Raw genomic sequence first — 26,539 nt, forward strand, 5'->3', positions numbered from 1 at the left:
GTCACCTCACCAGGACCTCAGTACCTTCATTTCCTCACGGAGCAACCAGCGGCCGACTGGCAACCATGATGGCAAACTGTGTTTCTCCTTGTGCTGGCCTGCAGGAATCTCGTGAGAATGAAAGCAGGTGGCACTGCGAGCTCCCTCTTCGCCCATGCAATCCGCTTGCGCGTTAAAAGGGGGCTCCTGAGCATCGTGACTCAGGAGCTCCTACTGGCTCTCCAGCCATCACCCCCTGGCCTTGACCACGGCATGCGACCTGGCATACCAGCGGCGGCTGAGCTTGCTCGAGGGCCGGGACCTGAGGACGTAGAGCATGAAGGAGAGCGTGGGAGAGGGGGAGGCTCATACGGGCCAGACCTAGCTACACTGCGGATGCCTACGCACGAACCTATCGCACCACGAGGAATCAACCCCGAATTGTCAAGATAAGTCCCGCGCTCAGACCGGCTAGTCGTTGGAGCCTGGGGGTCATGCTCGCCGCAGTCCTGTTGCGGCAACGCTGCCTCCCTTTCTTACCTTACCATGGCTGCTTGAGCGCCAAAGGGGACCTCCTGAGCATCGCGCCTCAGGAGCTCTTACTAGACCTCGGGCCGCTCACCTCCTGGCCTTGACCACGCACGCGACCTGGCATACCAGCGACGGCTGCAGCTTGCCTGGGGACCGGGACCTGTCAGCGTAGAGCAACAAGCCATCGCGAGGTTGGAAAGGGGAGACCGAGCCTAAACAGGACATGCGTTCACAAATTTCCATAATAAGGATAATATCAACAAAAGACATTTCAGACGCTTTACATGCCCCCACGGGGTACTTCACGATTACTCGCAGGGAACAAAAGACGAGAACTTAGGGGAATCCTATCTACACGCCCCCACGGCCGCCGTCATCGTCAACAGTGGGCCACGGGAGGCCGGTGCCAACCCCATCCAGATCAGCGACGGCGGCGGCTGGACGCCGCAGCCTTGCTCCGAGCACGGCGAGAACTTGGGGGCACGTAGCTGTCGTCGCTCGTCTCCAGAGTCTCGTAGAGCTCAGGAGAACCGCTGGACTCCCAAGAGTCGCTGCTGCTGGAGGGGCCGCAGGCGGGGCGCACATCGTCCTGGTGCTCCCCACCAGGGCAGCACTCCAGGCGGCGGCCCTCTGCATCGAAGACCTTGAACGACAGCGTGGAGGCGCCGTCATAATCCAAGTGGATCGTGAGGGCGCCCTCAGTGCGGCAAACCCGCGCGACCTCACCCCAGCCACGGGTCATGAATATCTTGCGGCACGAGACCGCTTCAACCTCTGCTCCAGTCGCCGGAGCGTCACAGTCAGCATGCTGCAACCAGAGCTCGAGGGGTCCCCTCGGCGGCATCATGTCAGAGAAGAACCGTGGGAAGCAGATCCAAGTGCTCGGGGGCATCGCCTCCCATAGCACAAGCCCGCGCGAGGAGTCCGTGGCGTGGACTCCAAGGGCGGCGACGCGCGTTACCGCGGCACGGCGACCATGGTCGCGGCGAGCGCGCCGACGCTCGTCGCTCCTTCCTCCTGAGCCCCCGGCTGGGGCGTACAGGGGTAACGGATACCCAGGAGGAGGCCGCTCGCACCAAGGCCTCGTCACCACCTGCATCGCCATTGCGTCGCGGCGGTGAACCGGCCTCTTCTTCGGCGGGAGTAGTACAGGCCCGTCGAGGGGAGTCTTTCCCTTCGCCGCAGCAGAAAACCTTTGGATGGGCGCCATCGGTGTCGGCGGTGGAGCAGAGGAGGAAGAAGCAAGCGGAATGGGAAGAGATGGGCGACGGGGGGCTCTGCCCCCCTCCTCATTTATAGCAGGAGAAGGCCAACCAGCACCCCCCACGATCACAGGTAATGATGGTTTTCCTTGCATGTCGCAGGGACTTGTCAAGTCGGGCAGTTGCCGAGGCAGCGTGGGGAAGCGGAGACGCCCACGTTCAATCAACCGCCACACGTTGACCAAGGCCGCAGGCTATTGGGGCCCGCGGCGCTCCGCACTTGACCTTTGGCTTCACCTCGAAGCCAAGCCCGAGCGCGCCTTGGGCCCGGGGGCTATTGTCGGCGTTCTAGGAATGGGGGTCCCCAGACTTGCCTGCCTGCGGCCCATGGCGTGGCTCTGCTAGCAGGCCCATATGGCCCATCTTCATCAACAAGGCATTCAAGACCCTCGCGAGGGGCCAAGCCTCGCAAGGCGGACGACGCAAGACCTCCTCAGGAGCGGCCTCACCAGGCTGGCTCGCGAGGGGCGGAGAGATCAAGGCGAGGCAAACCTCGCAAGGTTCTCGTGACGTGAGCCATGACGATCGAGACCAGGCGGGCGCCAGGCGGGCGCCAGCGCGCGCAGTGTCCTTGTTTCCTCTTTGGTGCTAAGGAGGCAAGCGTAGGCGTGGAGTACCGAGGCGTCAAGCAAAGGTTTCCATATCAACGCAACGAGACCAAGACCAGCAGGACGGCAAGACGGAGGTCGCCATGGAGCCCATGGCGGCGTCACCACCAGAGCCTTTTGCAGGCGAAGACTGCTTTTGTCAGGATAAGCTATACTAGTTGTCCCCTTTCAAATTGTCTGTTGTTGGCTCCCTTCCCGCTCAATATTTGGGGAGAGACCAGGGCCACTATAAATAGGACTAGCCACCACAGTAGGAGGCATCGAATCCTCACCCGCACAAGTTCGCCAAAGACAAGAACACCTCAACCTCAGGAGGTTGTTCTTCCCCTTTGTACTGTTCATCCTCAGCCCAAGAGGCAATCCACCACCACCACACTGGAGTAGAGTATTAGACCACAACAGTGGCCCGAACCAGTATAAATCTTGTGTCCCTTGTGTTGTGAGTTCGTCGAGCTAGTCCGTGAGATCTTAGCAAAGCTAGGACGTGGATCGGTAGTGCGAAACCTTCGTGCGCACCCCAGTGTTTGAACCTTGGGGTTTTGCCGGAACCCGTGATCTGACAGTAGTTTCAGTTATTCTGATGCACGGTAAAATCCTCTTTATTCTGAAATGGTCTCAGTTGTCCAATATCTTGTCCTTCTTGGAGTGGTCTCATCAGTCGAATCTTCGTGTGGTCAAAAGGGGAAAGGGGTATAGTCTAACTATTTGAGATGAGAGGAAATATTTGGAAAGGCTTAGAAAAGATGAGAGTTAAGGGTTCTCTTTTGAAGATAAAGTTTTAGAGAAGTCATTTCCTAAGGGCTTGCCAGTTTCTAGGGGTCACGTCCTACAGTCAACATGTGCTCTGATACCATCTTGTAGCGACCCGAACCAAATGGATCAAGTCTCTGTGCTTAAGTGTCATCCCTGGATCGGTATGCTGACACACACCATACTCGAGGATTTATAACAGAGTGCAATCACATGTAAAAAGTAACATAAATACTATTACCTCAATCCATATAGTGGAAGTAACATCAAAATTGTGGAGTCCCAACCACACCAACGGCAAAGTTGAGTGTAGACATTGTAACCCTAACGTATCACTTACTCGTCGTAAGATTCCTGCAACATGAGACGTTGCATCCATGTAGGTCAGTACGTTGAATGTACTGGCAATTTCACACCATAGAATAATGATGAAAATGTCTATCTCTATATGCATATTTGGCTGGTGGAGGCTCTAGGTTTAATTTTGCATAAAGCTAATTTTTTTCCTACAACAAAGGAATACATTTTTATTTTACTACGAAGTTTATGCCATTATTGAGAAGGTTCCTCCAACTCAATCCGAAAATTCCCAAATTATTAATAACCCAATACATTAATTAAGTAACGTGATGAGATCAACCAATAATAAATTCTAGATACTCAAAGTTGTCCATAACCGGGGACACGGCTAATCATGATTAGTTTGTACACTCTGCAGAGGTTTGCGCACTTTTCCCCACAAGACTCGACCACCTCCGTGATCGGAAGATCAAGACATAGCCTTTCTGAAGTATTTACTCTTTACTCTGGGTAGACCGGTACACCTACTTTCCCCTATATTAGCTAGTCTACCACTGAAAGAGGTCACACAACTTACTCAACTATGCCAGAGCCCATAATGGCTTGTGGCTGCACAGGGAAGTTTCTAGGCATGAAATATCATACGATCCCTTTGAGCATGGGTGGCGGACCTAGGGTAATCACACGGGTACTCCGAGATTCCCTTGGGAAAGCACTGGTTTCTCCAGGTGCCCCGAACAATCCACCCAGATGTGATGTTAATGTTGGCACTTTAAGTTACCCTTAATTATTATCTCTCACAACTTGCATGAATCTCACATACCAATCCCCGTATACGAGCATGGCTAAACAATTTATGAGCATAACGAATATTCCCGGGGCAATCAAAGGTAATAGGTTCCTACCACCTGAACTACAAAGCAATAACCACATGTTCCCAATCCTACTCATGCAATCTTTGAGGGTGAAACTAACGCATAATAAAACTGGGTATGAAAGAGTATGATCAAAGTGTAACTTGCCTTGTACTGTTGATGAAGATTCTTCGCACTCATAATTCTGGTAGTTCTACTCGTCACACTCCGATCAATCTATCGTAAGCAAGCAATTATTTGCACACATAAGCAATCACTCAAAGATCCAAAAGAACGAAGAAAATACTTCGGAAAACTTCAAAACCATCAAATAAAGCTTTTGGACAAAAACATATTTTTAACAGTAGCAAAATTATGTCATTTTGATCGTAACAGAAAGTACATGTCAAGAGATTCGATTTGCAAAAAGAATCAATTAAATCGAAGTTATAAACTCAAGTTATAGCCAAAACAAGTTTACATTTGAATCTGATCTATTCAAATTTAAAATTTCAAAAACTTCATTTTATATGTTCTCTGGATAATTGAGATCGTGATGAAGAATTTGGCATCGGTTTCACTGAATTTGGACAAACGGTTAAAAAGTTATGAACGTTTTAAAAATAAGGGGCTAATCTAAAAAAACTAAACTACAACTAGGTCCCTGGCCACGTGTAAAACTGCTGTTGGCTGAAAATCGTTCGCTGCGAGGCTAAACTAGCGAAGAACCACTAAATAGCGCATAGTGGTTCGAAAGAAAAAAACAATAGAGATCTAATCTCAGCGGTCTATTCTAGATCGGACGGACGAGAGGGAGCGACGGCTTACCGCGGTGGTGGGCATCGACGTCGCCAGAGAAGGAGGTTGTGGCGGCTCGGGCGTGGTCGTGGCTCCTGCTCCGGTGGTCCTCCGGCGTGGGCGCGAGGTTGGGGAGAAGCAGTGCGAGGTGGCGAAGCCGATGGCGGGGTCGGCGTCGGTCGAGGGCGGAGGTGGAGCGCGGAACGAGGCGGCAAATCTCCGGTGGAGCTCGAACTCTGGCGAGGTTTGTGCGGGGCGTGGGGAGGCGAGGGCGGCTGCGGTTTGAGGGAAAAAGAGGCCGAGGTCGAGGGCTATTTATATGCGGGCTTTCGTGTAGGAGGGGCAAGGCGAGGGGGTGGAGTCCGGGTAGGACTCGGCGGTGGCCGGCGATGGCGTGCGGGAGGCGGACTCCCGATGGCGTGGGGAGGAAGAAGCTGATAGGTGGGGTCCACCTGTCGGTTGCTGGCGGGGCGGCGTGCGCGCGAGGAAAGGAGCGGGCGAGCGAGGTGGAGGTGGTTCGGCACAGTGCAGGCCGCTGCTGGGTTGGGCCGGGTGGCCTGGCCTGCCGCGGTCGGTGGGCTCTCTCTCTCCTTTTTTTGGAATAAGTCAGAGAGTAAAAGTTAGAAAAGAGAAATAAAGATAATTTTTTCCTAGACAAGAAATATATCAAAATTCTTAGAATAAAACGAACAAAAATATGAACTATTTTTCAGAGGCAACTAATTTACTTTAACAAAACATTGTTTTTAATATCCTCAAATTGGATTCGAATTTGATTTTTGAAATCTTTACAAATATTTTTATTTTGTTTTTTCTTCCAAATTATTTTCAAATCTTCTCTGAATTTTGAAGGGTCATGTTTCCTTCACTCGAGTATTTTATATTCAGAGAATTTGAGATGATTTGAAATTCCAACAGAAGAGACAAAAACTTCCAATAAATTTTTAAAGCGGTACTCATCACTCCCTACTATATTTCATCAATTTGGAAGATGTTATGTTATCTTCTCTCATTGGAAATCCTTGAGTGGCATAAAGTTTCTGAGTGGAATTATTTCAAATGGGATTCCATGGAAACCAAGTGCAAGAATGAAAGTTTGGGAAAGTCCTTTTATTCCCTCTCATTTAACTTTCAAAAAGTTTCAAATTTCACTCAAATTCACAGAAGCAATCATTATTACTTAATTAATATAACATTCCAAAATTAAGAATTTTGGGATGTTACAAACCTACCACCCTTAAAATGAATCTTGCCCTCGAGATTCGGAGAGGCTAGCAAGAAATAGGTTAGGTTCGAGGGTCTCCTCAAAATCCATCGATTGTCACGAAGGTTTGGGGTGCTACCACCATTAGAAACATGGTTACAGTTCCATCAAAACTCATATACTCCATCCATATTGTTGACAGGGTCGGTTTTCTCAAATATTCAGGATAATTTTTGCTCTGGGGCTCTTCCAGTAGTGGCATAACCTTTTCCTCAATTATTGTGTCCTTTCATCTTGGTAACTATCTTCCGAGACTGGGTCTTCTTAGCTGCTAGGTCTAGCAACAATACTAAACAACTATCGATCTCTCATGGTGGTCATCAATTTATGGTTTCTCCTGCAGGAAATCGGTCTGGGCTTCATTCTCACTGTATGACCTACGATTGGCAACAGCTGCCTTGTACAAGAGAAAATAGTCATACGATTCTAAGGTTCGATCAAGGTTTTGATATCGTCGTCTCTCTACTATGGGTAAGTCACTCAGATTTACCATCCCATATAGCATAGGCGAATCATAAGAGTAAGTCGGCATGGTGATCAACCCATTCCGCACCCAAATCATTACCTTGTATATGGTTTAGTGAATCTCGGATTCTAACACTCGGTCATCCTCACCAGCATTGCAGAATTTCTCTTGTCGACGAACTAAGTTCGGATAACTCCATTGATTCTGCAAGCCAAACAAACATCTATTGTTTCATTCATCTCCCAGGTTTTGCGTAACTCCTATAAGATCGTCTGTTGATAAAGTCGTAACTTCTTCCAGAGTTTTTTCCTTCAGCAAGAATGTGCTTGCTTCTTGTCAGGTCATGGAGCCTGTGGGTTATGGCCCATCTCATCACTTGTAAACCATGAACTCATCATCGGGTTGCAACTGATCATTATTCTAACATCAAGCTTCCTAGCATTCTTGAATCCATCCAATTGTATTGTCCACCTTCCTTCTTTTGGTACAAAACTAAGATGTAGTTACTCAGACTCATCATTGAGTGGTCCATTCCAACGTCTGACGTAGCTAACCACTAGCTCTTGTATTTGGTAACGGTGTTCGGTTCTACCACCCATAATATTAATAGACACTAGTGATAATCCCCAAGTGCAAGGAATCATCGTAGCAATTTCCAAAGGTGGAAGTGATAAGTATGGAGTGTCGAACCCACAAGGAGCTGAAGGTAAGATCAATATTCTCTCAAGCCCTATCTGCCATTGATACGACTCTACGTACACCGAACGTTTGCTTCCAACTAGAAACGAGAAATAAAACTTCGTTGTGGGTATGAAGAGGATAACTTTGCATGGTATCGGAGAGCTAAAATATAAAAGTAGGTGATGTTGTCATAAAGTTAGAATATATTACTAAATATTATAAATAGCGAGTGTGGAATAATGGTGGATCGGTGTGCGGAATCGTCCTAGGCAATTGTTAACAAGACCGGTAGTCGTCATTGCAATTTCATATCAGGGAGAGGCATATGCTAACATATTTTGTCTTCTTGGATCATATGCACTTATGATTGGAACTCTAGCAAGCATCCGCAACTACTAAAGATCATTAAGGTAAAACCCAACCATAGCATTAAAGCATCAAGTCCCCTTTTATCCCATACGCAACAACTCCCTTACTCGGGTTTAAGCTTCTGTCACTCTAGAAACCCACTATAAGCGAATCATGAACGTATTGCAACACCCTACAGCGGGAATCCCTCACGCTTGCGCGACACGGAGGGCACCATAGGACAGCACCAAAATAAAACATACAACTCGTACCAATCTAGATCATCAATCAACCCAAGGACAAAAGATATCTACTCAAAACATCATAAGATGGCAACACATCATTGGATCATAATATGTGGCATAAAGCACCATGTTCAAGTAGGGATTACAGCGGGGTGCGGGAGAGTGGACCGCGTAAAATAGATGAGGATGGTGATGATGATGGTGATGTTGATGAAGACGATCACCGCGGCGATGATTCCCCTCCCGATGGCACTCCGGCACCACCAAGAGAGAGGAGGAGAGGTTCTCCCCCTTGTGCTTCCTCCTCCATGGCCTCCCCCTAGATGGGGAGAGGTTCTCCCTCTGGTCCTTGGCCTTCATGGCGATGATGGCCCCTCCGAGATCCTCCTCCATGGCCTCCGGTGATGATGGCCCCCTCCGGCAGGGTGCGAGAGAGGGCCTAGATTGATTCTCGTAGCTACAGAGGCTTGCGGCGGCGGAACTTCCGATCTAGGTTATTTTCTGGGGGTTTCTGTATTTATAGGAATTTTTGGCGTTGGTTTCACGTTAGGGGGGTCTCCGAGTCGTCCACGAGGCAGGGGCCCACGCCCAGGGGGTGGGCGCGCCCCCCACCCTCGTGGACAGCCCGGGACTCTTCTGGCCCAACTCTTTTGCTCCAGGGGCTTCTTTTGGTCCATAAAAAATCAACAAAAATCGGCACGTCAATTGGACTCCGTTTGGTATTCCTTTTCTGTAAAACTCAAAAACAAGGAAAAAACAGAAACTGGCACTGGGCTCTAGGTTAATAGGTTAGTCCCAAAAATCATATAAAATAGCATATAAATGCATATAAAACGTCTAAGATGGATAATATAATAGCATGAATACTTCATAAATTATAGATACGTTGGAGACGTATCAGCATCCCCAAGCTTAATTCCTGCTCGTCCTCGAGTAGGTAAATGATAAAAGAAACAATTTATGAAGTGTGAATGCTAGCAGGTGCACAAGTTTGATCAATGATAATTTCAATTACCTTTTCTAGCATCATTATATGTCATAACAGTAGCTCATCTCATAAAACTTTTCATGATCAAGTAACAAGCTATTCACATGTTAAAGTATAGATCATAAACTTTCTTGAAAACTAACAAACAGTGCTCTTAGTCATAAAACAATTGCAATTCATCCTTTTTTCAGGAAGGTTCTATGTCAGAGCTTTGATTTAGCAAACTCCACATACTCAACTATCATTTAATCTTCCGCAATTGCTAACACTCACGTGATATTTATGGGTTCAAAGTTTTAATCGGACACAGAGAAAGATAGGGGCTTATAGATTCGCCTCCCAACCTTTTACCTCAAGGGTAATGTTAACAATAATAGTTCATGATAACTTACATCCAATTGGATATATATATCAGGATCTTTCCAACACAATGTGCTTGCCAAAGGATAAAATGTAAAAAGAAAAGGTGAAGATCACCATGACTATTGCATAAGGTAGAAGATAAAAGTAAAAGATAGGCCCTTCACAGAGGGAAGCAGAGGTTGTCATGCGCTTTTATGGTTGGATGCACAAAATCTTAATGCAAAAGAACGTCACTTTATATGCCTCTTGTGATAAAGACCATTATTATGCAGTCCATCGCTTTTATTTCTTCCCTATCACAGGTTCGTATAAAGCTTATTTTCTTCACACTAATAGATCATACATATTTAGAGAGCAATTTTTATTGCATGCACTGATGAAAACTTACTTGAAGGATCTTACTCAATCCATAGGTAGGTATGGTGGACTCTCATGGCAAAACTGGTTTAAGGGATGTTCGGAAGCACAAGTAGTATCTCTACTTGGTGCAAAGAATTTGGCTAGCATGAGAGGGAAAGGCAAGCTCACCATGTTGGATGATCCATGACAATATACTTTTTTCGGATATTAGAAAACATAACCCATTACGTTGTCTTCCTTGTCCAACATCATCCTTTTAGCATGTCATATTTGAATGAGTGCTCACAATTACAAAAGATGTCCAAGATAGTATATTTATATGTGAAATCTCTCTTCCTTCAATATTCTTTCATGAATTGTTCAAGTGACCAATTCTGCGTTTGCTAACTTTCAATAAGTTTACTACCTATACTTATTCTGTGTGAAGTCATTACTCCCCATGGTATAAGCATATGAAACATTTATAAATTCATATTTATTATATTCAATTCATTCAACCATTTACTCATAAGATATACTTGAAGCACGTGAGTAAATGACAAACTACCCCAGAAAGATATAAGTGAAGAACACTGAGTAGTCAAATAATTAACTAGCCATGGGAGGATTCTTTTTCATTCAAGATTTCAGATCCAATGATTTTATTCAAACAGCAAGTAGAATTGAAAATATGCTCCAAGCAAAACACATATCATGTGACGAATAAAAATATAGCTCCGAGTAAGGTATACTAATAGTTTTGAAGACGAAAGAGGGGATGCCTTCCGGGGCATCCCCAAGCTTAGGCGCTTGAGCCTTCCTTGAATATTACCTTGGGGTGCCTTGGGCATCCCCAAGCTTAGGGTCTTCCCACTCCTTATTCTCCTCATATCGATGTCTCACCCAAAGCTTGAAAACTTCAATCACACAAAACTTAACGGAACTTCGTGAGATAGGTTAGTATGATAAAGAGCAAACCATTCACTTTGGTACTGTCAAAGACAAGGTTCATAATTGTTCTCACACAATGCCTACTGTACCATATCATTTCTACAATTTATATTGAGAAATATAAGCCATAGAAACTAGAAAACAAGCAAACTATGCGATCAAAACAGAATCTGTCAGAAACAGAACAGTCTGTAATGATCTGAACAGCAACCATACTTCTGCTACTCCAAAAATTATGAAATAAATTGGTGAACGTGAGGAATTGGTCTATTAATCTTCTTCAAAAAGAATCAACTCAAAAGCACTCTTCTCTAAAAAAATGACATCTATTCTCGTGAGCGCAAAGTTTCTGTTTTTTACAGCAAGATCACATTAACTTTCACCCAAGTCTTCCCAAAGGTCTTACTTGGCACTTTATTGAAACAAAAGCTATAAAACATGATTACTACAGTAGCTTAATCATGTAAACACACGAAAACAGTAAGGGTAAATATTGGGTTGTCTCCCGACAAGCGCTTTTCTTTAATGCCTTTTAGCTAGGCATGATGATTTCAATGATGCTCACATAAAAGATAAGAATTGAAACATAAAGAGAGCATCATGTAGAATATGACTAGCACATTTGAATCTAACCCACATCCTATGCCTAGGGATTTTGTGAACACATAATTTATAGGAACAAGAATCAACTAGCATAGGAAGGCAAAACAAGTATAACTTCAAAACTTTAAGCACATAGAGAGGAAACATGATATTATTGCAACTCCTACAAGCATATATTCCTCCCTCATAATAATTTTCAGTAGCATCATGAATGAATTCAACAATATAACCATCACATAAAGCATTCTTTTCATGATCTACAAGCATAGAAATTTTTCTACTCTCCACATAAGCAAAATTATTCTTATTCGGAATAGTGGGATCACTAATTCCTAAAGTTGACACTTTTCCAAACCCGCTTTAGATGATAGTATTATTCATACTCCAAAAGATATAAGTGAAGTTCACGGAGCATTCTACAATCAATATAGACTAACCAATATCCAAGCTCAAAATGTGTAAGTGAAGCACACGAAGCATTCTATAAAACCATACTCAAAAGATTTACGTGAAGCACAAAGAGCAATTCTATAAGATGATACTTAAAAGTTATAAGTGAAGCACATGAAGTATTTTATAAATCAATGAAGGGCTATCTCATGCTATCATGGGTCTTAAAGGAAAAACAAAAACAAAAAGGACACAAATCATGTGAACAAAACAGAAACCGAGGTATATCGATATTTGTTGAAGAAGAAAGATGGGATGCCAACCGGGGCATCCCCAAGCTTAGATGCTTGAGTATCCTTTGAAATATTTACTTGGGGTGCCTTGGGCATCTCCAAGCTTTAACTCTTGCCTCTCTTCATTCTACTCATATTGATAGCTCCTCGATCTTCGAACACTTCATCCACACAAAACTTTAACAAAAACTTTGTGAGATCCGTTAGTGTAATAAAACAAACTACCACTTTAAGGTACTGTAATGAAATCATTCTTTATTTATATTGGTGTTAAACCTACTGTATTCCAACTTCTCTATGGTTCATACCCCCCGATAGTACCCATAGATTCATCAAAATAAGCGAACAACACATAGAAAACAGAATCTGTCAAAAACAAGACAGTCTATAGTAATCTGGAAGTTTAGTAAACTTATGTAACTCCAAAAATTATGAAATAAATTTGAAAATTTGAAAAATTTGTACAGAAGTTATGTGCAAAAAGTTTCAGACCCATTTGACTTTCCAGTAAAAATATTAAATTCACGCACTACAGCCAAAGTTTCTGTTTTTGTTCTGCACATAGTAAACAAGCAATCTAATCATCCTAAAACAAAAGCTTGGCACATTATTTTTATAATACAATGGATATACACAAGGGGATAATTATTTACAGATAAACTTCCATGAAAAGTTCTACATTGTTTCCGTGAGCATGAACGCAAGTGCTCAAGGTCGACCCTCACTTCTTCAATGCATAACTTTCCAATCACTTCCCTTTTTGAAAAACTTTTTAGGCATGAAAGGCAAGTAATTTTTTTTGTATTTTCATTCTTTAAAAAAAAATTGTATTTTTCACCCACAACTAAACAGAAACAAAAAGGTAAAACAAAATCTATTTAGTGAAGAAAGCAAACAAGCACACACGAGAATATCAACCCCACGCTATTGCTCCCCGGCAACGGCGCCAGAAAAGAGCTTGATAATCCCCAAGTGCAAGGAATCATCGTAGCAATTTACAAAGGTGGAAGTGATAAGTATGGAGTGTCGAACCCACAAGGAGCTGAAGGTAAGATCAAAATTCTCTCAAGCCCTATCTGCCACTGATACGACTCTACGTACACCGAACGTTTGCTTCCAACTAGAAACGAGAAATAAAACTACGTTGTGGGTATGAAGAGGATAACTTTGCATGGTATCGGAGAGCTAAAATATAAAAGTAGGTGTTGTTGTCATAAATTTAGAATATATTACTAAATATTATAAATAGCGAGAGTGGAATAATGGTGGATCGGTGTGCGGAATCATCCTAGGCAATTGTTAACAAGACCGGTAGTCGTCATTGCAATTTCATATGAGGGAGAGGCATAAGCTAACATATTTTCTCTTCTTGGATCATATGCACTTATTATTGGAACTCTAGCAAGCATCCGCAACTACTAAATATCATTAAGGTAAAACCCAACCATAGCATTAAAGCATCAAGTCCCCTTTTATCCCATACGCAACAACTCCCTTACTCGGGTTTAAGCTTCTGTCACTCTAGAAACCCACTATAAGCGAATCATGAACGTATTGCAACACCCTACAGCGGAAATCCCTCACGCTTGCGCGACACGGAGGGCACCATAGGACAGCACCAAAATAAAACATACAACTCGTACCAATCTAGATCATCAATCAACCCAAGGACAAAAGATATCTACTCAAAACATCATAAGATGGAAACACATCATTGGATCATAATATGTGGCATAAAGCACCATGTTCAAGTAGGGATTACAGCGGGGTGCGGGAGAGTGGACCGCGTAAAATAGATGAGGATGGTGATGGTGATGTTGATGAAGACGATCATCGCGGCGATGATTCCCCTCCCGATGGCACTCCGGCGCCACCGAGAGAGAGGAGGAGAGGTTCTCCCCCTTGTGCTTCCTCCTCCATGGCCTCCCCCCTAGATGGGGAGAGGTTCTCCCTCTGGTCCTTGGCCTTCATGGCGATGATGGCCCCTCCGGGATCCTCCTCCATGGCCTCCAGTGATGATGGCCCCCTCCGGCAGGGTGCCAGAGAGGGCCTAGATTGATTTCTCATGGCTACAGAGGCTTGCGGCGGCAGAACTTCCGATCTAGGTTATTTTTGGGGGGTTTCTGTATTTATAGGAATTTTTGGCGTTGGTTTCACGTCAGAGGGGTCTCCGAGTCGTCCACGAGGCAGGGGCCCACGCCCAGGGGGTGGGCGCGCCCCCCACCCTCGTGACAGCTCGGGACTCTTCTGGCCCAACTCTTTTGCTCCAGGGGCTTCTTTTGGTCCATAAAAAATCAACAAAAATCGGCACGTCAATTGGACTCCGTTTGGTATTCCTTTTCTGTAAAACTCAAAAACAAGGAAAAAAACAGAAACTGGCACTGGGTTCTAGGTTAATATGTTAGTCCCAAAAATCATATAAAATAGCATATAAATGCATATAAAACATCTAAGATGGATAATATAATAGCATGAATACTTCATAAATTATAAATACGTTGGAGACGTATCAACTAGTTTCTTCAAAATCTTATTCCACGTATCATGATTTCACTCATTGCCTATATTGTAACAACTCATAAAATCCAAATCAATACCAATGATGATTCTAACTTTATTGATTCTCAAACTATTACAATCTCCTACAATTCCATTACATGCCTCAACTTAACACCTCAAATAAGAGTGTTCCCACTACCTAGTGCATTTTTTTACAAACTCAACTATTTAGCACAAGTCTCCTTCTCATTGGGACAATCTCTGGCAAAGTGCCCTGCTTCTTTACAGTGGAAACATATTTCTTCTGACAAGTCTCGAGGTTTCCTTGTGATTACATAGCCTCCTTGGGTTCTCGGCTTCCTTTCTGGGCAACCGCTGAAGTAGTGCCCTAGATCTTTGCACCTGAAACATGTGATATGACTCAAGTCCTTCTTTGTAGAAATTGGGTTGTTCTGGGGATACATTCTGTTTCTCTTCCTAGACTTTTCCGTACGAATTAGGGCTTCTATCTCCTGTGGGTCATAATCTACTTCCTCTGTCGGGAATTCTACTAGATCCTCCTTCGGACAATTATGGGAGATGTGTCCTTCTTCTCCACATGAATAGCATGACTTGGTGCAGGGTTTAATTGGGTCTTCTTCGGGTGTGTCCTCAAAATCTTCCTTCATCGTGGGTTTTTCTAAAGTTTCCCTGAGGGCTTCTTTCTTCCGTTGAATGACTTGATGTACCTTGGGGTAGATGTGACACTGAGCAGGGTAGTGGGTAGTCCCTTCACACAAGAAACAAGTAATCTGCCTAGTTGGGCATTCTTCAGTTGGGTGACTTTCTTCGCAGTGAGGGCATCCATCCTTGTGTTCTTTATGGTTGTGTCCTATTTCTCCACAAAGCTTGCATGCAAGGTTTCTTCATTTCATTTCCACAAGGCTTCAGTTTTTGGGGCACTAGACGAGACCTTAGGAGAGTCAACTTAAATTCTTCCCAAGTGATTTCTCCTTGCCATCCATTGATAGCTTGATACATACTCAACCAAGTAGCGGTAATTTTTTGAAAGTACTGAAGAACATGCTGGGCCATCTCCTTTCCGGCTATAGTGTTATTCCTCATGTGATCTTCCATGTTCTGAATCCATTTGTCCGTCTCCAATTAATTCATTGATCCAGAAAATGTGAGTTCATCTCCATTCGTCATCTATTGGGTCCAAGGATTTTGGGTAAGGCCAAGATAAGATTGGAGAGAGAGGGGAAAAGGTACCCATACCAACAAAAGACACAGCAGCTAAAATATGGAGTAACTCCACACATTCATTCAGTTCAATCAATCCTGTAGTACTAGCACCCACATACTTGGTATGGTCAGATACTCTAATCACAAAATGTTTATCTTTATTCGCTCATGGTGGGCTATAGCTAGACTAGCTTCTTCATGTCCTGGTTCATGTCTCCGCTGGCTTCTTCAGATCATGCTTGATCTTCTCAAGTTCTTCTGCCAGATCATCTCTATTGATGTGAAGTCTCTTGTGACGTCCTTAGTGCGTTCGAAGCTTCTGGATTTCAACATCCTTGGCATGAACCATGGACCTACTATCCTTCAGTTCCTGACGAATATTCGGTATCTTGAGGTTTTGCTCCACAAGCTTGGCTACTTTCAGCTTTTGGGTTATGAGCTCTTTATGAAATACTTCCTTGTCGAATAAGGCTTCCAGAAGGTCCATCCGAAAATTCTTGATGTAATACTCCAGATCCTGGTGATACACCGGCTGACGTGAAAACTTCATCTTTTGCTCGTTCGTCAAGGTGATAGGTGCTCCATTAGCCTTCTGCCATCCAATCCTTCCGAAGAAATGCATGCTTAACTCAGCACGGTGACGATAGCACAAGCGAGCGATAGCATCATGGATAGCCGTGTTTATGCCCATGTCTTTGCCATGAGCTATCATTCCATAGTTGATATCTCCTATCTTGAGGTTTTCCTGACGACCAAAAATTTGAGTTTTGACGCTCCATGTTCTGGTCTTCCTCTGACACACCTTGATCTCAGCTATCGGCCGCTTCAATAGTCTCACAAGTTCCATAAGGGCTGGACCATATGGAAAGTCTTCATAGTGGTGTCTTTGGTTCAGTGTGAAGCTCTTCATCTAAAATATGGAAGCCAGGGGTTTCTTTAGCGAGGAATTTCAGAAGAGTACGAGAATAACTTAAGTGGATCCTATCATAGCCTTCCAAGTCACTTTACTCAAGGAATTCTTCAGAGCCTTCAAATTCTTCGAGTCTTTGGAGTCTTCAACCATTGTAGTTTCAATTATTCTGATGCACGGTAAAATCCTCTTTATTTTGAAATGGTCTCAGTTGTCTGATATCTTGTCCTTCTTGGAGTGGTCTCATCAGTCGAATCTTCATGTGGCAAAAGGAGAAAGGGGTATAGTCTAACTATTTGAGATGAGAGGAAATATTTGGAAAGGCTTAGAAAATATGAGAGTTAAGGGCTCCCTTTTGAAGATAAAGTTTTTAGAGAAGTCATTTCTCAAGGGCTTGCCAGTTTCTAGGGGTCACGTCCTACAGTCAACATGTGCTCTGATACCATCTTGTAGCGACCCGACCCAAATGGATCAAGTCTCTGTGCTTAAGTGTCATCCCTGGATCGGTATGCTGACACACACCATACTCGAGGATTTATAACAGAGTGCAATCACATGTAAAAAGTAACGTAAATACTATTACCTCAATCCATATAGCGGAAGTAACATCAAAATTGTGGAGTCCCAACAACACCAACGGCAAAGTTGAGTGTAGACATTGTAACCCTAACGTATCACTTACTCGTCGTAAGATTCCTGCAACATGAGACGTTGCAGCCATGTAGGTCAGTACGTTGAATATACTGGCAATTTCACACCATAGAATAATGATGAAAATGTCTATATCTATATACATATTTGGCTGGTGGAGGCTCTAGGTTTAATTTTTGCATAAAGCTAATTTTTTCCTACAACAAAGGAATATATTTTTATTTTACTACCAAGTTTATGCTACTATTGAGAAGGTTCCTCCAACTCAATGCCAAAATTTCCAAATTATTAATAACCCAATACATTAATTAAGTAACGTGATGAGATCAACCAATAATCACTTCTAGATACTCAAAGTTGTCCATAACTAGGGGCACGGCTAATCATGATTAGTTTGTACACTCTGCAGAGGTTTGCGCACTTTTCCCCACAAGAGTCGACCGCCTCCATGATCGGAAGATCGAGACATAGCCTTTCTGAAGTATTTACTCTTTACTCTGGGTAGACCGATACACCTACTTTCCCCTACATCAGCTTGTCTACCAGTGAAAGAGGTCACACAACTTACTCAACTATGCCAGAGCCCATAATGGCTTGTGGCTGCACACGGAAGTTTCTAGGAATGAAATATCGTATGATCCCTTTGAGCCTGGGTGGCGGACCTAGGGTAATCACAGGGTACTCCGGGATTCCCTTGGGCAAGCACTGGTTTCTCCAGGTGCCCCGAACAATCCACCCAGATGTGATGTTAATGTTGCCACCTTAAGTTACCCTTAATTATTATCTCTCACAACTTGCATGAATCTCACATACCAGTCCCTGTCTACGAGCATGGCTAAGCAATTTATGAGCATAATGTATATTCCCGGGGTGATCAAAGGTAATAGGTTCCTACCACATGAACTACAAAGCAATAACCACATGTTCCCAATCCTACTCATGCAATCTTTGAGGGTGAAACTAATGCATAATAAAACAGGGTATGAAAGAGTATGATCAAAGTGTAACTTGCCTTGTACTGTTGATGAAGATTCTTCGCACTCATAATTCTGGTAGTTCTACTCGTCACACTCCGATCAATCTATCATAAGCAAGCAATTATTTGCACACATAAGCAATCACTCAAAGATCCAAAAGAACGAAGAAAATACTTCAGAAAACTTCAAAACTATCAAATAAAGCTTCTGGACAAAAACATATTTTTAATAGTAGTAAAATTATGTCATTTTGATCTTAACAGAAAGTACATGTCAAGAGCTTCGATTTGCAAAAAGAATCAATTAAATCGAAGTTATAAACTCAAGTTATAGGCAAAACAAGTTTAAATTTGAATATGATCTATTTCAAATTTTAAAATTTCAAAAACTTTATTTTATATGTTCTCTGGATAGTTGAGATCATGATGAAGAATTTGGTGTTCGTTTCACTGAATTTGGACAAACGGTTAAAAAGTTGTGAAGGTTTTAAAAATTAGGGGCTAATCTGGAAAAAAAACTAAACTACAACTAGGTCCCTGGCCACGTGTCAAACTGCTGCTGGCTGAAAATCGTCCGCTGCGAGGCTAAACTAGCGAACAGCCACTAAATAGCGCATAACGGTTCAAAAGAAAAAAACAATCAAGATCTAATCTTAGCGGTCTATTCTAGATCAGTCGAACGAGAGGGAGCGACGGCTTACCGCGGTGGTGGGCACCGACGTCGCCGGAGAAGGAGGTCGTGGCGGCTCGGCCATGGTCGTGGCGCTTGCTCTGGTGGACCTCTGGAGTGGGCGCGAGGTGGCGAAGCCGATGGCGGGGTCGGTGTCGGTCGAGGGTGGAGGTGGAGTGCGGAACGAGGCGGCAAATCTCCGGCGGAGCTCGAACTCCGTCGAGGTTTGTGCGGGGCATCGGGAGGTGAGGGCGGTTGCGGTTTGAGGGAAAAAGAGGCCGGGGTCGAGGGCTATTTATATGCGGGCTTTCGTGCAGGAGGGGCAAGGCGAGGGGGTGGAGTCCGGGTAGGACTCGGCGGTGACAGGCGGTGGCATGCGGGAGGCGGACTCCTGATGGCGTGGGAAGGAAGAAGCTGACAAGTGGGGTCCACCTGTCGGTTACTGGTGGGGCGGCGTGCGCGCGAGGAAAGGAGCGGGCGAGCGAGGCGGTTCGGCACGGTGCAGGCCGCTGCTGGGCAAATAAATTACTTTAACAAAACATTGTTTTTAATATCCTCAAATTGGATTCGAATTTTATTTTTGAAATCTTTTACAAATATTTTATTTTTGTTTTGTTCTTCCAAATTGTTTTCAAATCTTCTCTGAATTTTGAAGGGTCATGTTTCCTTCACTCAAGTATTTTATACTCAGAGAATTTGAGATGATTTGAAATTCCAACAGAAGAGAGAAAAACTTCCAACAAACTTTGAAAGCGGTACTCATCACTCCCCACTCTATTTCATCAATTTGGAAGAAGTCATGTTATCTTATCTCATTGAAAATCCTTGAGTGGCATAAAGTTTCTGAGTTGAATTATTTCAAATGGAATTCCATGGAAACCAAATGCAAGAATGGAAGTTTGGGAAAGTCCTTTTATTCCCTCTCATTTAACTTTCAAAAGTTTTAAATTTCACTCAATTTCACACAACATATCACACAAGCAATCATTATTACTTAATTAATATAACATTCCAAAATTTAGAATTTTGGGATGTTACAACGAGCCACCGATGCGCCGCTGTCGCCGGTCCCATACCGAAGCCGGCCTTACCTTGTCGATGATAGCCGGGAAGTCTGCATGCATGTCCCCCTAAAGACCAGCGCCCCGAAGCCACAGTCGTCGCCCTTGAATCCTTGAATAGACCTGAAGAACCTGACACCAAATATTGCCATTGCGTACACGCTACGAGAAACGCTAATCTCACTGCCCCGAGGATTCAGAAATACAAGTATGTACTACACTGTAGAAGTAAATATTGGACTCTAGCAAGTGCCACACGTAAGATACAAGCACATGCCAACTTCGAACATTTTTTATGGTAAATTTAGTTACGCGAGGATGGCAATTTTAGTTGGCAAGCATGGCAACATTGTGCTTCAGTTTATTTTTTGACGGAAACTTATCGTGTGTCACTGAAATTTGTCATCTTTGCGTGACTGGAATTGCCATCGAATAATGTCAGTGCCTGAGTGCCACGCACCTGACGTGTGCCACTTATCATTTAGGTAAATATTTGTTGAAATGGATTGATACTTCAATACACATCATAATAAATTGTCTCATAATTATCTCAGAAATATATACTAGACATATAATCAGTGAAATATATGCTGCAAATGCCTTGGTTTATATTCATAGTTTGCATTAATATGATACATCATACATGTATCCGACCTGGCTGTGCATGGATGTATTCATTAAATAGCTGCATTTGTTGAGATGGGTCAGTACAACAAACATAAGTGCTCACAGTTGACTATAAGACAAACAGAATGGACGGTTGAAATTTCTTAGAAAACATTATATTTTGGAACATATATGCAACGCAACAAATAAACATAAGTGTAGACACGTGTCTACATAGGAACGAAGTGTTGACACTTGTTAGTGCAACAAACGCATGTGTGTACATCTGTCTACATGAGAAACATACATCGTGACACTTTTCAATGAGCACCACCTACGACTTGATTGAAGTAATTATTTTCCCTCGGGTGAATTCATTCCCATCCATGCGCCTATATAAGCCCAAGCATCCAACAGAGGACAACCACACCAAAACAACACAACCCTAGATTTAACATCTAAGAGAGAGGTAGACAACCGATTACTAGTAGTAGTAGTTATGGCAAACCACTTTAGTTTGCTCTTGGTTCTTGCCTTTGTTCTTGTTGTGACGGCTGAAGATTGTGTCGTCGACCTAAAAGGGATAATCCGAGAGTGCAAACCATATGTGATGTTTCCCGCGAGCCCAAAGATAACTCCGGCGAGTGCATGTTGTAGTGTGGTTCAGAAGGTCAATGCACCGTGCATGTGCTCCAAGGTCACCAAGGAGATTGAGAAGGTGGTATGCATGGATAAGGTGGTGTATGTCGCTGATTACTGCAAGAATCCACTCAAACCTGGCTCCGACTGTGGCAGTAAGTGTTATATTTTGAGCCATGTATTATGTACCCCTAATACTTGTCATGAACTATGCATGACATGCTTTTGTTTTGTAATATTTTCGCAGGTTACCATGTCCCATCTCAAGGCCAATAGATGGATGTTTTGTATCTGGTAATCAAAGGAGAAATGTTGATTTAGTTCCTAGGCCTCTATGTTGACTGGATTCCGCTTTTATGATATGTGATAGGTTAAGTTTATGTTGAGTAATTCCTAGGGAATGTGGTCGGTTGTGGGGTGGAAGATCCATCAATGTATGAGTATTAATAAATATTTCTCCTCAAATTACATGCTTCCACTATTTTGTTTTTGTTTGGTTCTTTTCTGGTTTTGATTCCTTTCAATGTGAATGGGGATTGAAAACAAGAAAAAGAAATCTTTGACAAAAGCTTTTTTTCTCTCACTATACGATGATAAGTCCTTTGTGATATTGTACGGTATGTATATGCTTGCAAATGTTAAAATTCAGAGGTGGAGCTTGGACATGTGAAAAATAAACATAGAAGTAAATACTGGCTAAGTTGGGGTTGGTCTTCGATACACATCATAATAAATGGACTAATATACACTCTAAATATCTCATAAATATATACTAAATGTATAATTAATGAGATATATGTTACAAATGCCTCGATCTTTATTAATAGTGTGCATTAATATGATACATGTATCCAGCCTGGATGTGTCTGGATGAGTAAATGTGTTCAATAAATAGCTACATTTATTGAGATCGGTCAGTACAAAAAATAAGTGCTCATAGGTTACTACAAGACAAACCCAATGGACCATTGGTATGGTTGTGAATTGGTGGTGGCGCTACGTGGTGCAACCATTGGTACGAGCGCTCCATTTCTAGTGTTGATGAAGTGGTGCTGTCACCCCGTGGTATGACCATAGGTATGAGCCGGAGCACTCGGACCATGTGTCATATTACGCTTTGGTTGCTTTGTTGAATTTTCGCCCAAAAAGGAAGTAGCTCCAAATGACTTCATTTGATAGGATGTTGGTTGGTTTTCTTCCATATGTTCATTCCTGCACATCAATAGTAACAACAAGTTTTCTTCTTTCTCGAAGGATTAGTGTTAGAAAGATGCGAGAAATATCTAAACCCTGTGAAAAACATATCAAAGCCCTCTTATAAAAGTGACAAAATATCGAGCCATTAGTACCCAGTGTTATCCTTTCTGTCATGCGTGTCTGCTTGTGTCTGGGTTTCAATTTCGGTTGGTTATCTGACGTGTTTGCAGCACGCTAGGATTGGTTGAGGAGCGAAGACCTACGTTCACTTCTGGTATATGAAGAGGTCCCGTGGCAGGCGGGGGTGGTTGATGAATACCTTTGGTGAATAGATAATGGATAGCAGAAAGGTTCCCAACCTCTTTCCCCAAGGAGTGACCCTGAGTTATCGAACCCACGAGAGGACGCGCACTTGTGACAAGGGTTTCTACCAAGCTTTTGTGGGAGAATTAAATTCCAGTTTTTATACCAGATCGTAATCAAGTTGGAACGAAGAACTCTTGTAATAAAAATAGTCATGGGTATCATGACTTGATTCTTATAACCATATTTTTGTGATCGGGATCAATATGATCTTAATTTGTGCTCTAGAAGATAGTCGTTAAGATGTGCTTGCAACGTATCTAAGTGGGGATGTGTCCAAATTATATCTTAACCGGAATGCGCCCTGCAACAAGAGTCAGTTTTCCAACTGTAGACCTTTCCGTGGCACGGGGTTACCTTGATTATTAGGATAAAGCAGACAAAAGCATGGGCGTTTAATGACTACACCTCATGTATCCCCAGAGATCTGATCCACGCTACCATACAAAACCATTCTGTCACTGGTGTTCAGAATAGCGCTTCACGTTCGCCTTGCCTTTAGCCTCCTTGCGGCTCGAACTCCATGATCATGGGTACCTGCAGGGACAAAGAACGCAAGAGAGACAAGGGACAACTACGATGTAATTTTATTTCACACATACATGACGTTAGTTCAAATTCATTCCATCGATCCCTCAAACAAATACATCAGGTTGCAAGGCTATGCCTCAACCCATGACCTTATCAAATTACTCACACACGGTGATCGGATTGCGAGAAGAAATCATTGAAGAACACATCAAGATGAATGCTTTCTTGATAATATGTCTTACAATGGTTGTCGGATGCGATAAAATATTACAAGTATGACTAACTTGGAGGTGGTTTGCTGCGATGATGGTGATGGTGATAGTGGTGGCTCTGAAGATGAGATGAGAAATGGTGCAGGCTAGGGTTGAAGAATGGCTTCTGGTGCAGAGATTAGGTTCTAGCGGTTGCTCTGTTGCGAATATCAAAAAGGCCCTTTATAATAGTTGTCAGGTTGGACCCTCGGAGCCGGATGTGCATGGTACAAGCTCTTGCGCTCGTACCAGACGGCGTCTTGCGCTCTGGTGCGCCTCCCACTTGATCTATCTTATCTCCAATTTGCTCCTTTCCATATATATGCTTGATTTGGTCCATGTTTAGCCCATTTTCATATGGAAACAAAATAAAGAGAGGATTTTGAAATACTTTGCATTCATTAGTAATTGGTAGCAATACCAAAGCGGGTATCTCGGTTTTTATGAAATAAAAAGGTTTAAACTATGGTGTGATGAGCGTAAAAACAACACTCGTCAATGGTCCTTCGAGCTATTTATATCTATGTCGGCTAGTGCCTTTTCTCTGTTGGACGGTGTCCTTCTGTGATGTTTGGTATTCTTTGTGCCGAATTTGAACTTGGTTTCCTTTACATGAACGGATGGATGGGCACTGACGCTTCTTTTACCTTCTGTTTAATCCCTGCTACCGGGTTCATGTACGCATGTGCCACTTCGTGTGGTGGGTTTTATCGTTTCACTTGCCAACATGGTGTCATTCCCTTTACCCCGCCCCCTTCAGCATATCATTTTCTTCCTTCTGTGGCCCTTTTCTTCACTCCCTCCATCTCGCAAATATTTCGTTGGTCCTTTCGTGTGGTCTATTTGATGAAATGCATGTGGTCTCATCCCTAATGCTTGAGTATGGTTTTTTCTGAGTCCTAGAGGATTCAATTGACTATTGTTGATGTTTGATTCATCGTGCCTTCTCATAATCCAGATAAACCTTGTCAAGGTTTGGTCATTTAATTTCTATTGCATGAATGATTTCTCTACAAAATGATGTTTGTTTGTTATGTGCCACTTGTGTGACGTAAAACTGATGTTGGTCACCAGAAATGTGCTAGTGATGGTTTTCGACTGTCACCTAGACCGTCAGAGTAGCGCCGTCACAAAAACAAATTCCTAACAATGCCTCTTTTTCTGTCACCTAAGATTGTAGTTTAGGTGAAGGTTATGAGTTTGTCATGAAGGTGCATTGTGGGTGACGGCTAGTATTGTCATCTTTGATCGGCCGATTTGTCACTACCATTTTTGGTGACGATAATATATCACTAAAAGTCGGTGCGCCAGGTCTGACCGGCGGACGATTCTAACATATGGGCCCAGTAGATGCTGACTTGGCTGCTTACATGCGAGTCCATCAGTATTTTTTTGGTGACGGTAGGCCTTCACTAACAACTATGTTCGTTAGGTTTGACCGGTCAACGTTATTGACATATGGGCCAAGAGACAGAGAGATGTTGGTGTGGCTGCTTATACAAGTGGGCCCTAATGTGGGTGATGTGGTTTCTTACATGTGGGTCCACTGGTGATGACATACATTACCAGCATATTTTGTAGATGTCGTCTATTTTTTATTAAAATTTGCATACAAATTTGAATAAACTTAATATATTTTTTAATTTTTAATATGAATTTGTGCAAAAATTGAATTTTAATGCAAAATAGCTATCACAACTTTTATTAAAATAAAACCTAGAAATTGACGCACGAAATATATGAGATATTACTTATCAACCATGGGACAGAGAATCCCACAAGCAAATAAGACACATGATGTAGTTTCATGACTATTGAACAATGCACCAGTATGATGGGGTTGTTTTTGAGAGGCTGACAAGGGATGCTTGCGACAACATCCTGATGATGAAATAAAGAATCCCATCAATATCTTTTTATCTCTTCTCAAAATCCAAAATTTTCTCTTCCGCGGCGTTCTTGAGAGCTTCAAATTTTTCCTACTAGTCTACAAGGGCATCGTTGATAGATTGACATTCTTGATGTTGCTCTAACAAGGCCATTTTGGGACATGTAATCTTTGATATAAATATGCCCTTCATAGTTTTTAAACAATTCCTTGGCATACTTTTCTTTGATACATATGTATATTTTCTAAACTCCTGACTACATATCGATTCTAACTTTCTAAGCATAATTACCTTTCTAAAGAAAATCTAAACCCTATTGTGGATAGGTCTAGAAATTAGAAAATAGAGGTAAAAGGGGATAACTACACAAACCTCAAAAGGCATTGCAAACGAGAAGTTTTGTTTACTAAAAGGTGGGATCCGAACATCCCTTATAGAAACCTTTTAATTTCCCTACCTCTAAATTCAACAAAAGAATACATGATAAGGTTCAAAAAATCAAATTTAGCAATAACTAGAGTATAAGAATATGCAAATAAATACATAAAAAGTTATCAATCCACTTTTAACTTTCTTTTATTTTAGTTTGATTTTCTCAATCAGTTGTGAGCTTCCTTAATTCAATTTAATTTTCTCATCACTGCATAGATGAAATCTCACATGCACCCTCATCGCTAGGAAAGAAGGTAGTCTACCCAAATACCTACACAATACTACTGTCATGTGAAAGAACATGTATGGAACCAGTGTGAGCTGATGCTGACATGGTACAAAACACTAATTTTGCCCTGGAAACTCCAATGACATTACTCCCTGAGAATAAATTCTAGGTCATCGTATGGATTCATCTTCCATTGTGATCACGTACTAGAGTTTGAACACATTCAACAGGAGAACCATAAGAGAAATATTATAGTAGGGGAAAACATAATGGTAAACTATACATAGTACCTCAATAATCTAAAGATGTAACAAACAAAACATCACAATACTTTGATCACATCTTCTTTTATCACAATCGAGCACACTAAAAGAAATAACCTCTTCTGTACTAAACCT

At 42.8% G+C, this 26,539-nt stretch overlaps 1 protein-coding gene across 1 annotated transcript; it reads left to right on the plus strand.

Annotated features, from left to right (window-relative positions):
- The first annotated feature begins 21,018 nt into the window (after positions 1-21,018).
- LOC123074879 (protein LIM3-like) lies at positions 21,019-21,714 on the plus strand. Its single transcript, XM_044497614.1, has 2 exons — positions 21,019-21,404; positions 21,497-21,714. Exons 1-2 carry the CDS (start codon positions 21,110-21,112, stop codon positions 21,523-21,525), a joined length of 324 nt encoding a protein of 107 aa, XP_044353549.1. The 5' UTR covers positions 21,019-21,109; the 3' UTR covers positions 21,526-21,714.
- The last annotated feature ends 4,825 nt before the right edge of the window (positions 21,715-26,539 follow it).

This window comes from Triticum aestivum, chromosome 3D (genome assembly GCF_018294505.1).
Source record: "Triticum aestivum cultivar Chinese Spring chromosome 3D, IWGSC CS RefSeq v2.1, whole genome shotgun sequence".
In the NCBI taxonomy this organism is placed as follows: Eukaryota; Viridiplantae; Streptophyta; class Magnoliopsida; order Poales; family Poaceae; genus Triticum; species Triticum aestivum.

Bases quoted from the DNA above. Each gene is read 5' to 3' on its own strand.
- LOC123074879 (XM_044497614.1), top strand. From the start codon at position 21,110: ATGGCAAACCACTTTAGTTTGCTCTTGGTTCTTGCCTTTGTTCTTGTT. The intron at 21,405-21,496 runs GTAAGTGTTATA...ATATTTTCGCAG, and splicing joins ACCTGGCTCCGACTGTGGCA to GTTACCATGTCCCATCTCAA.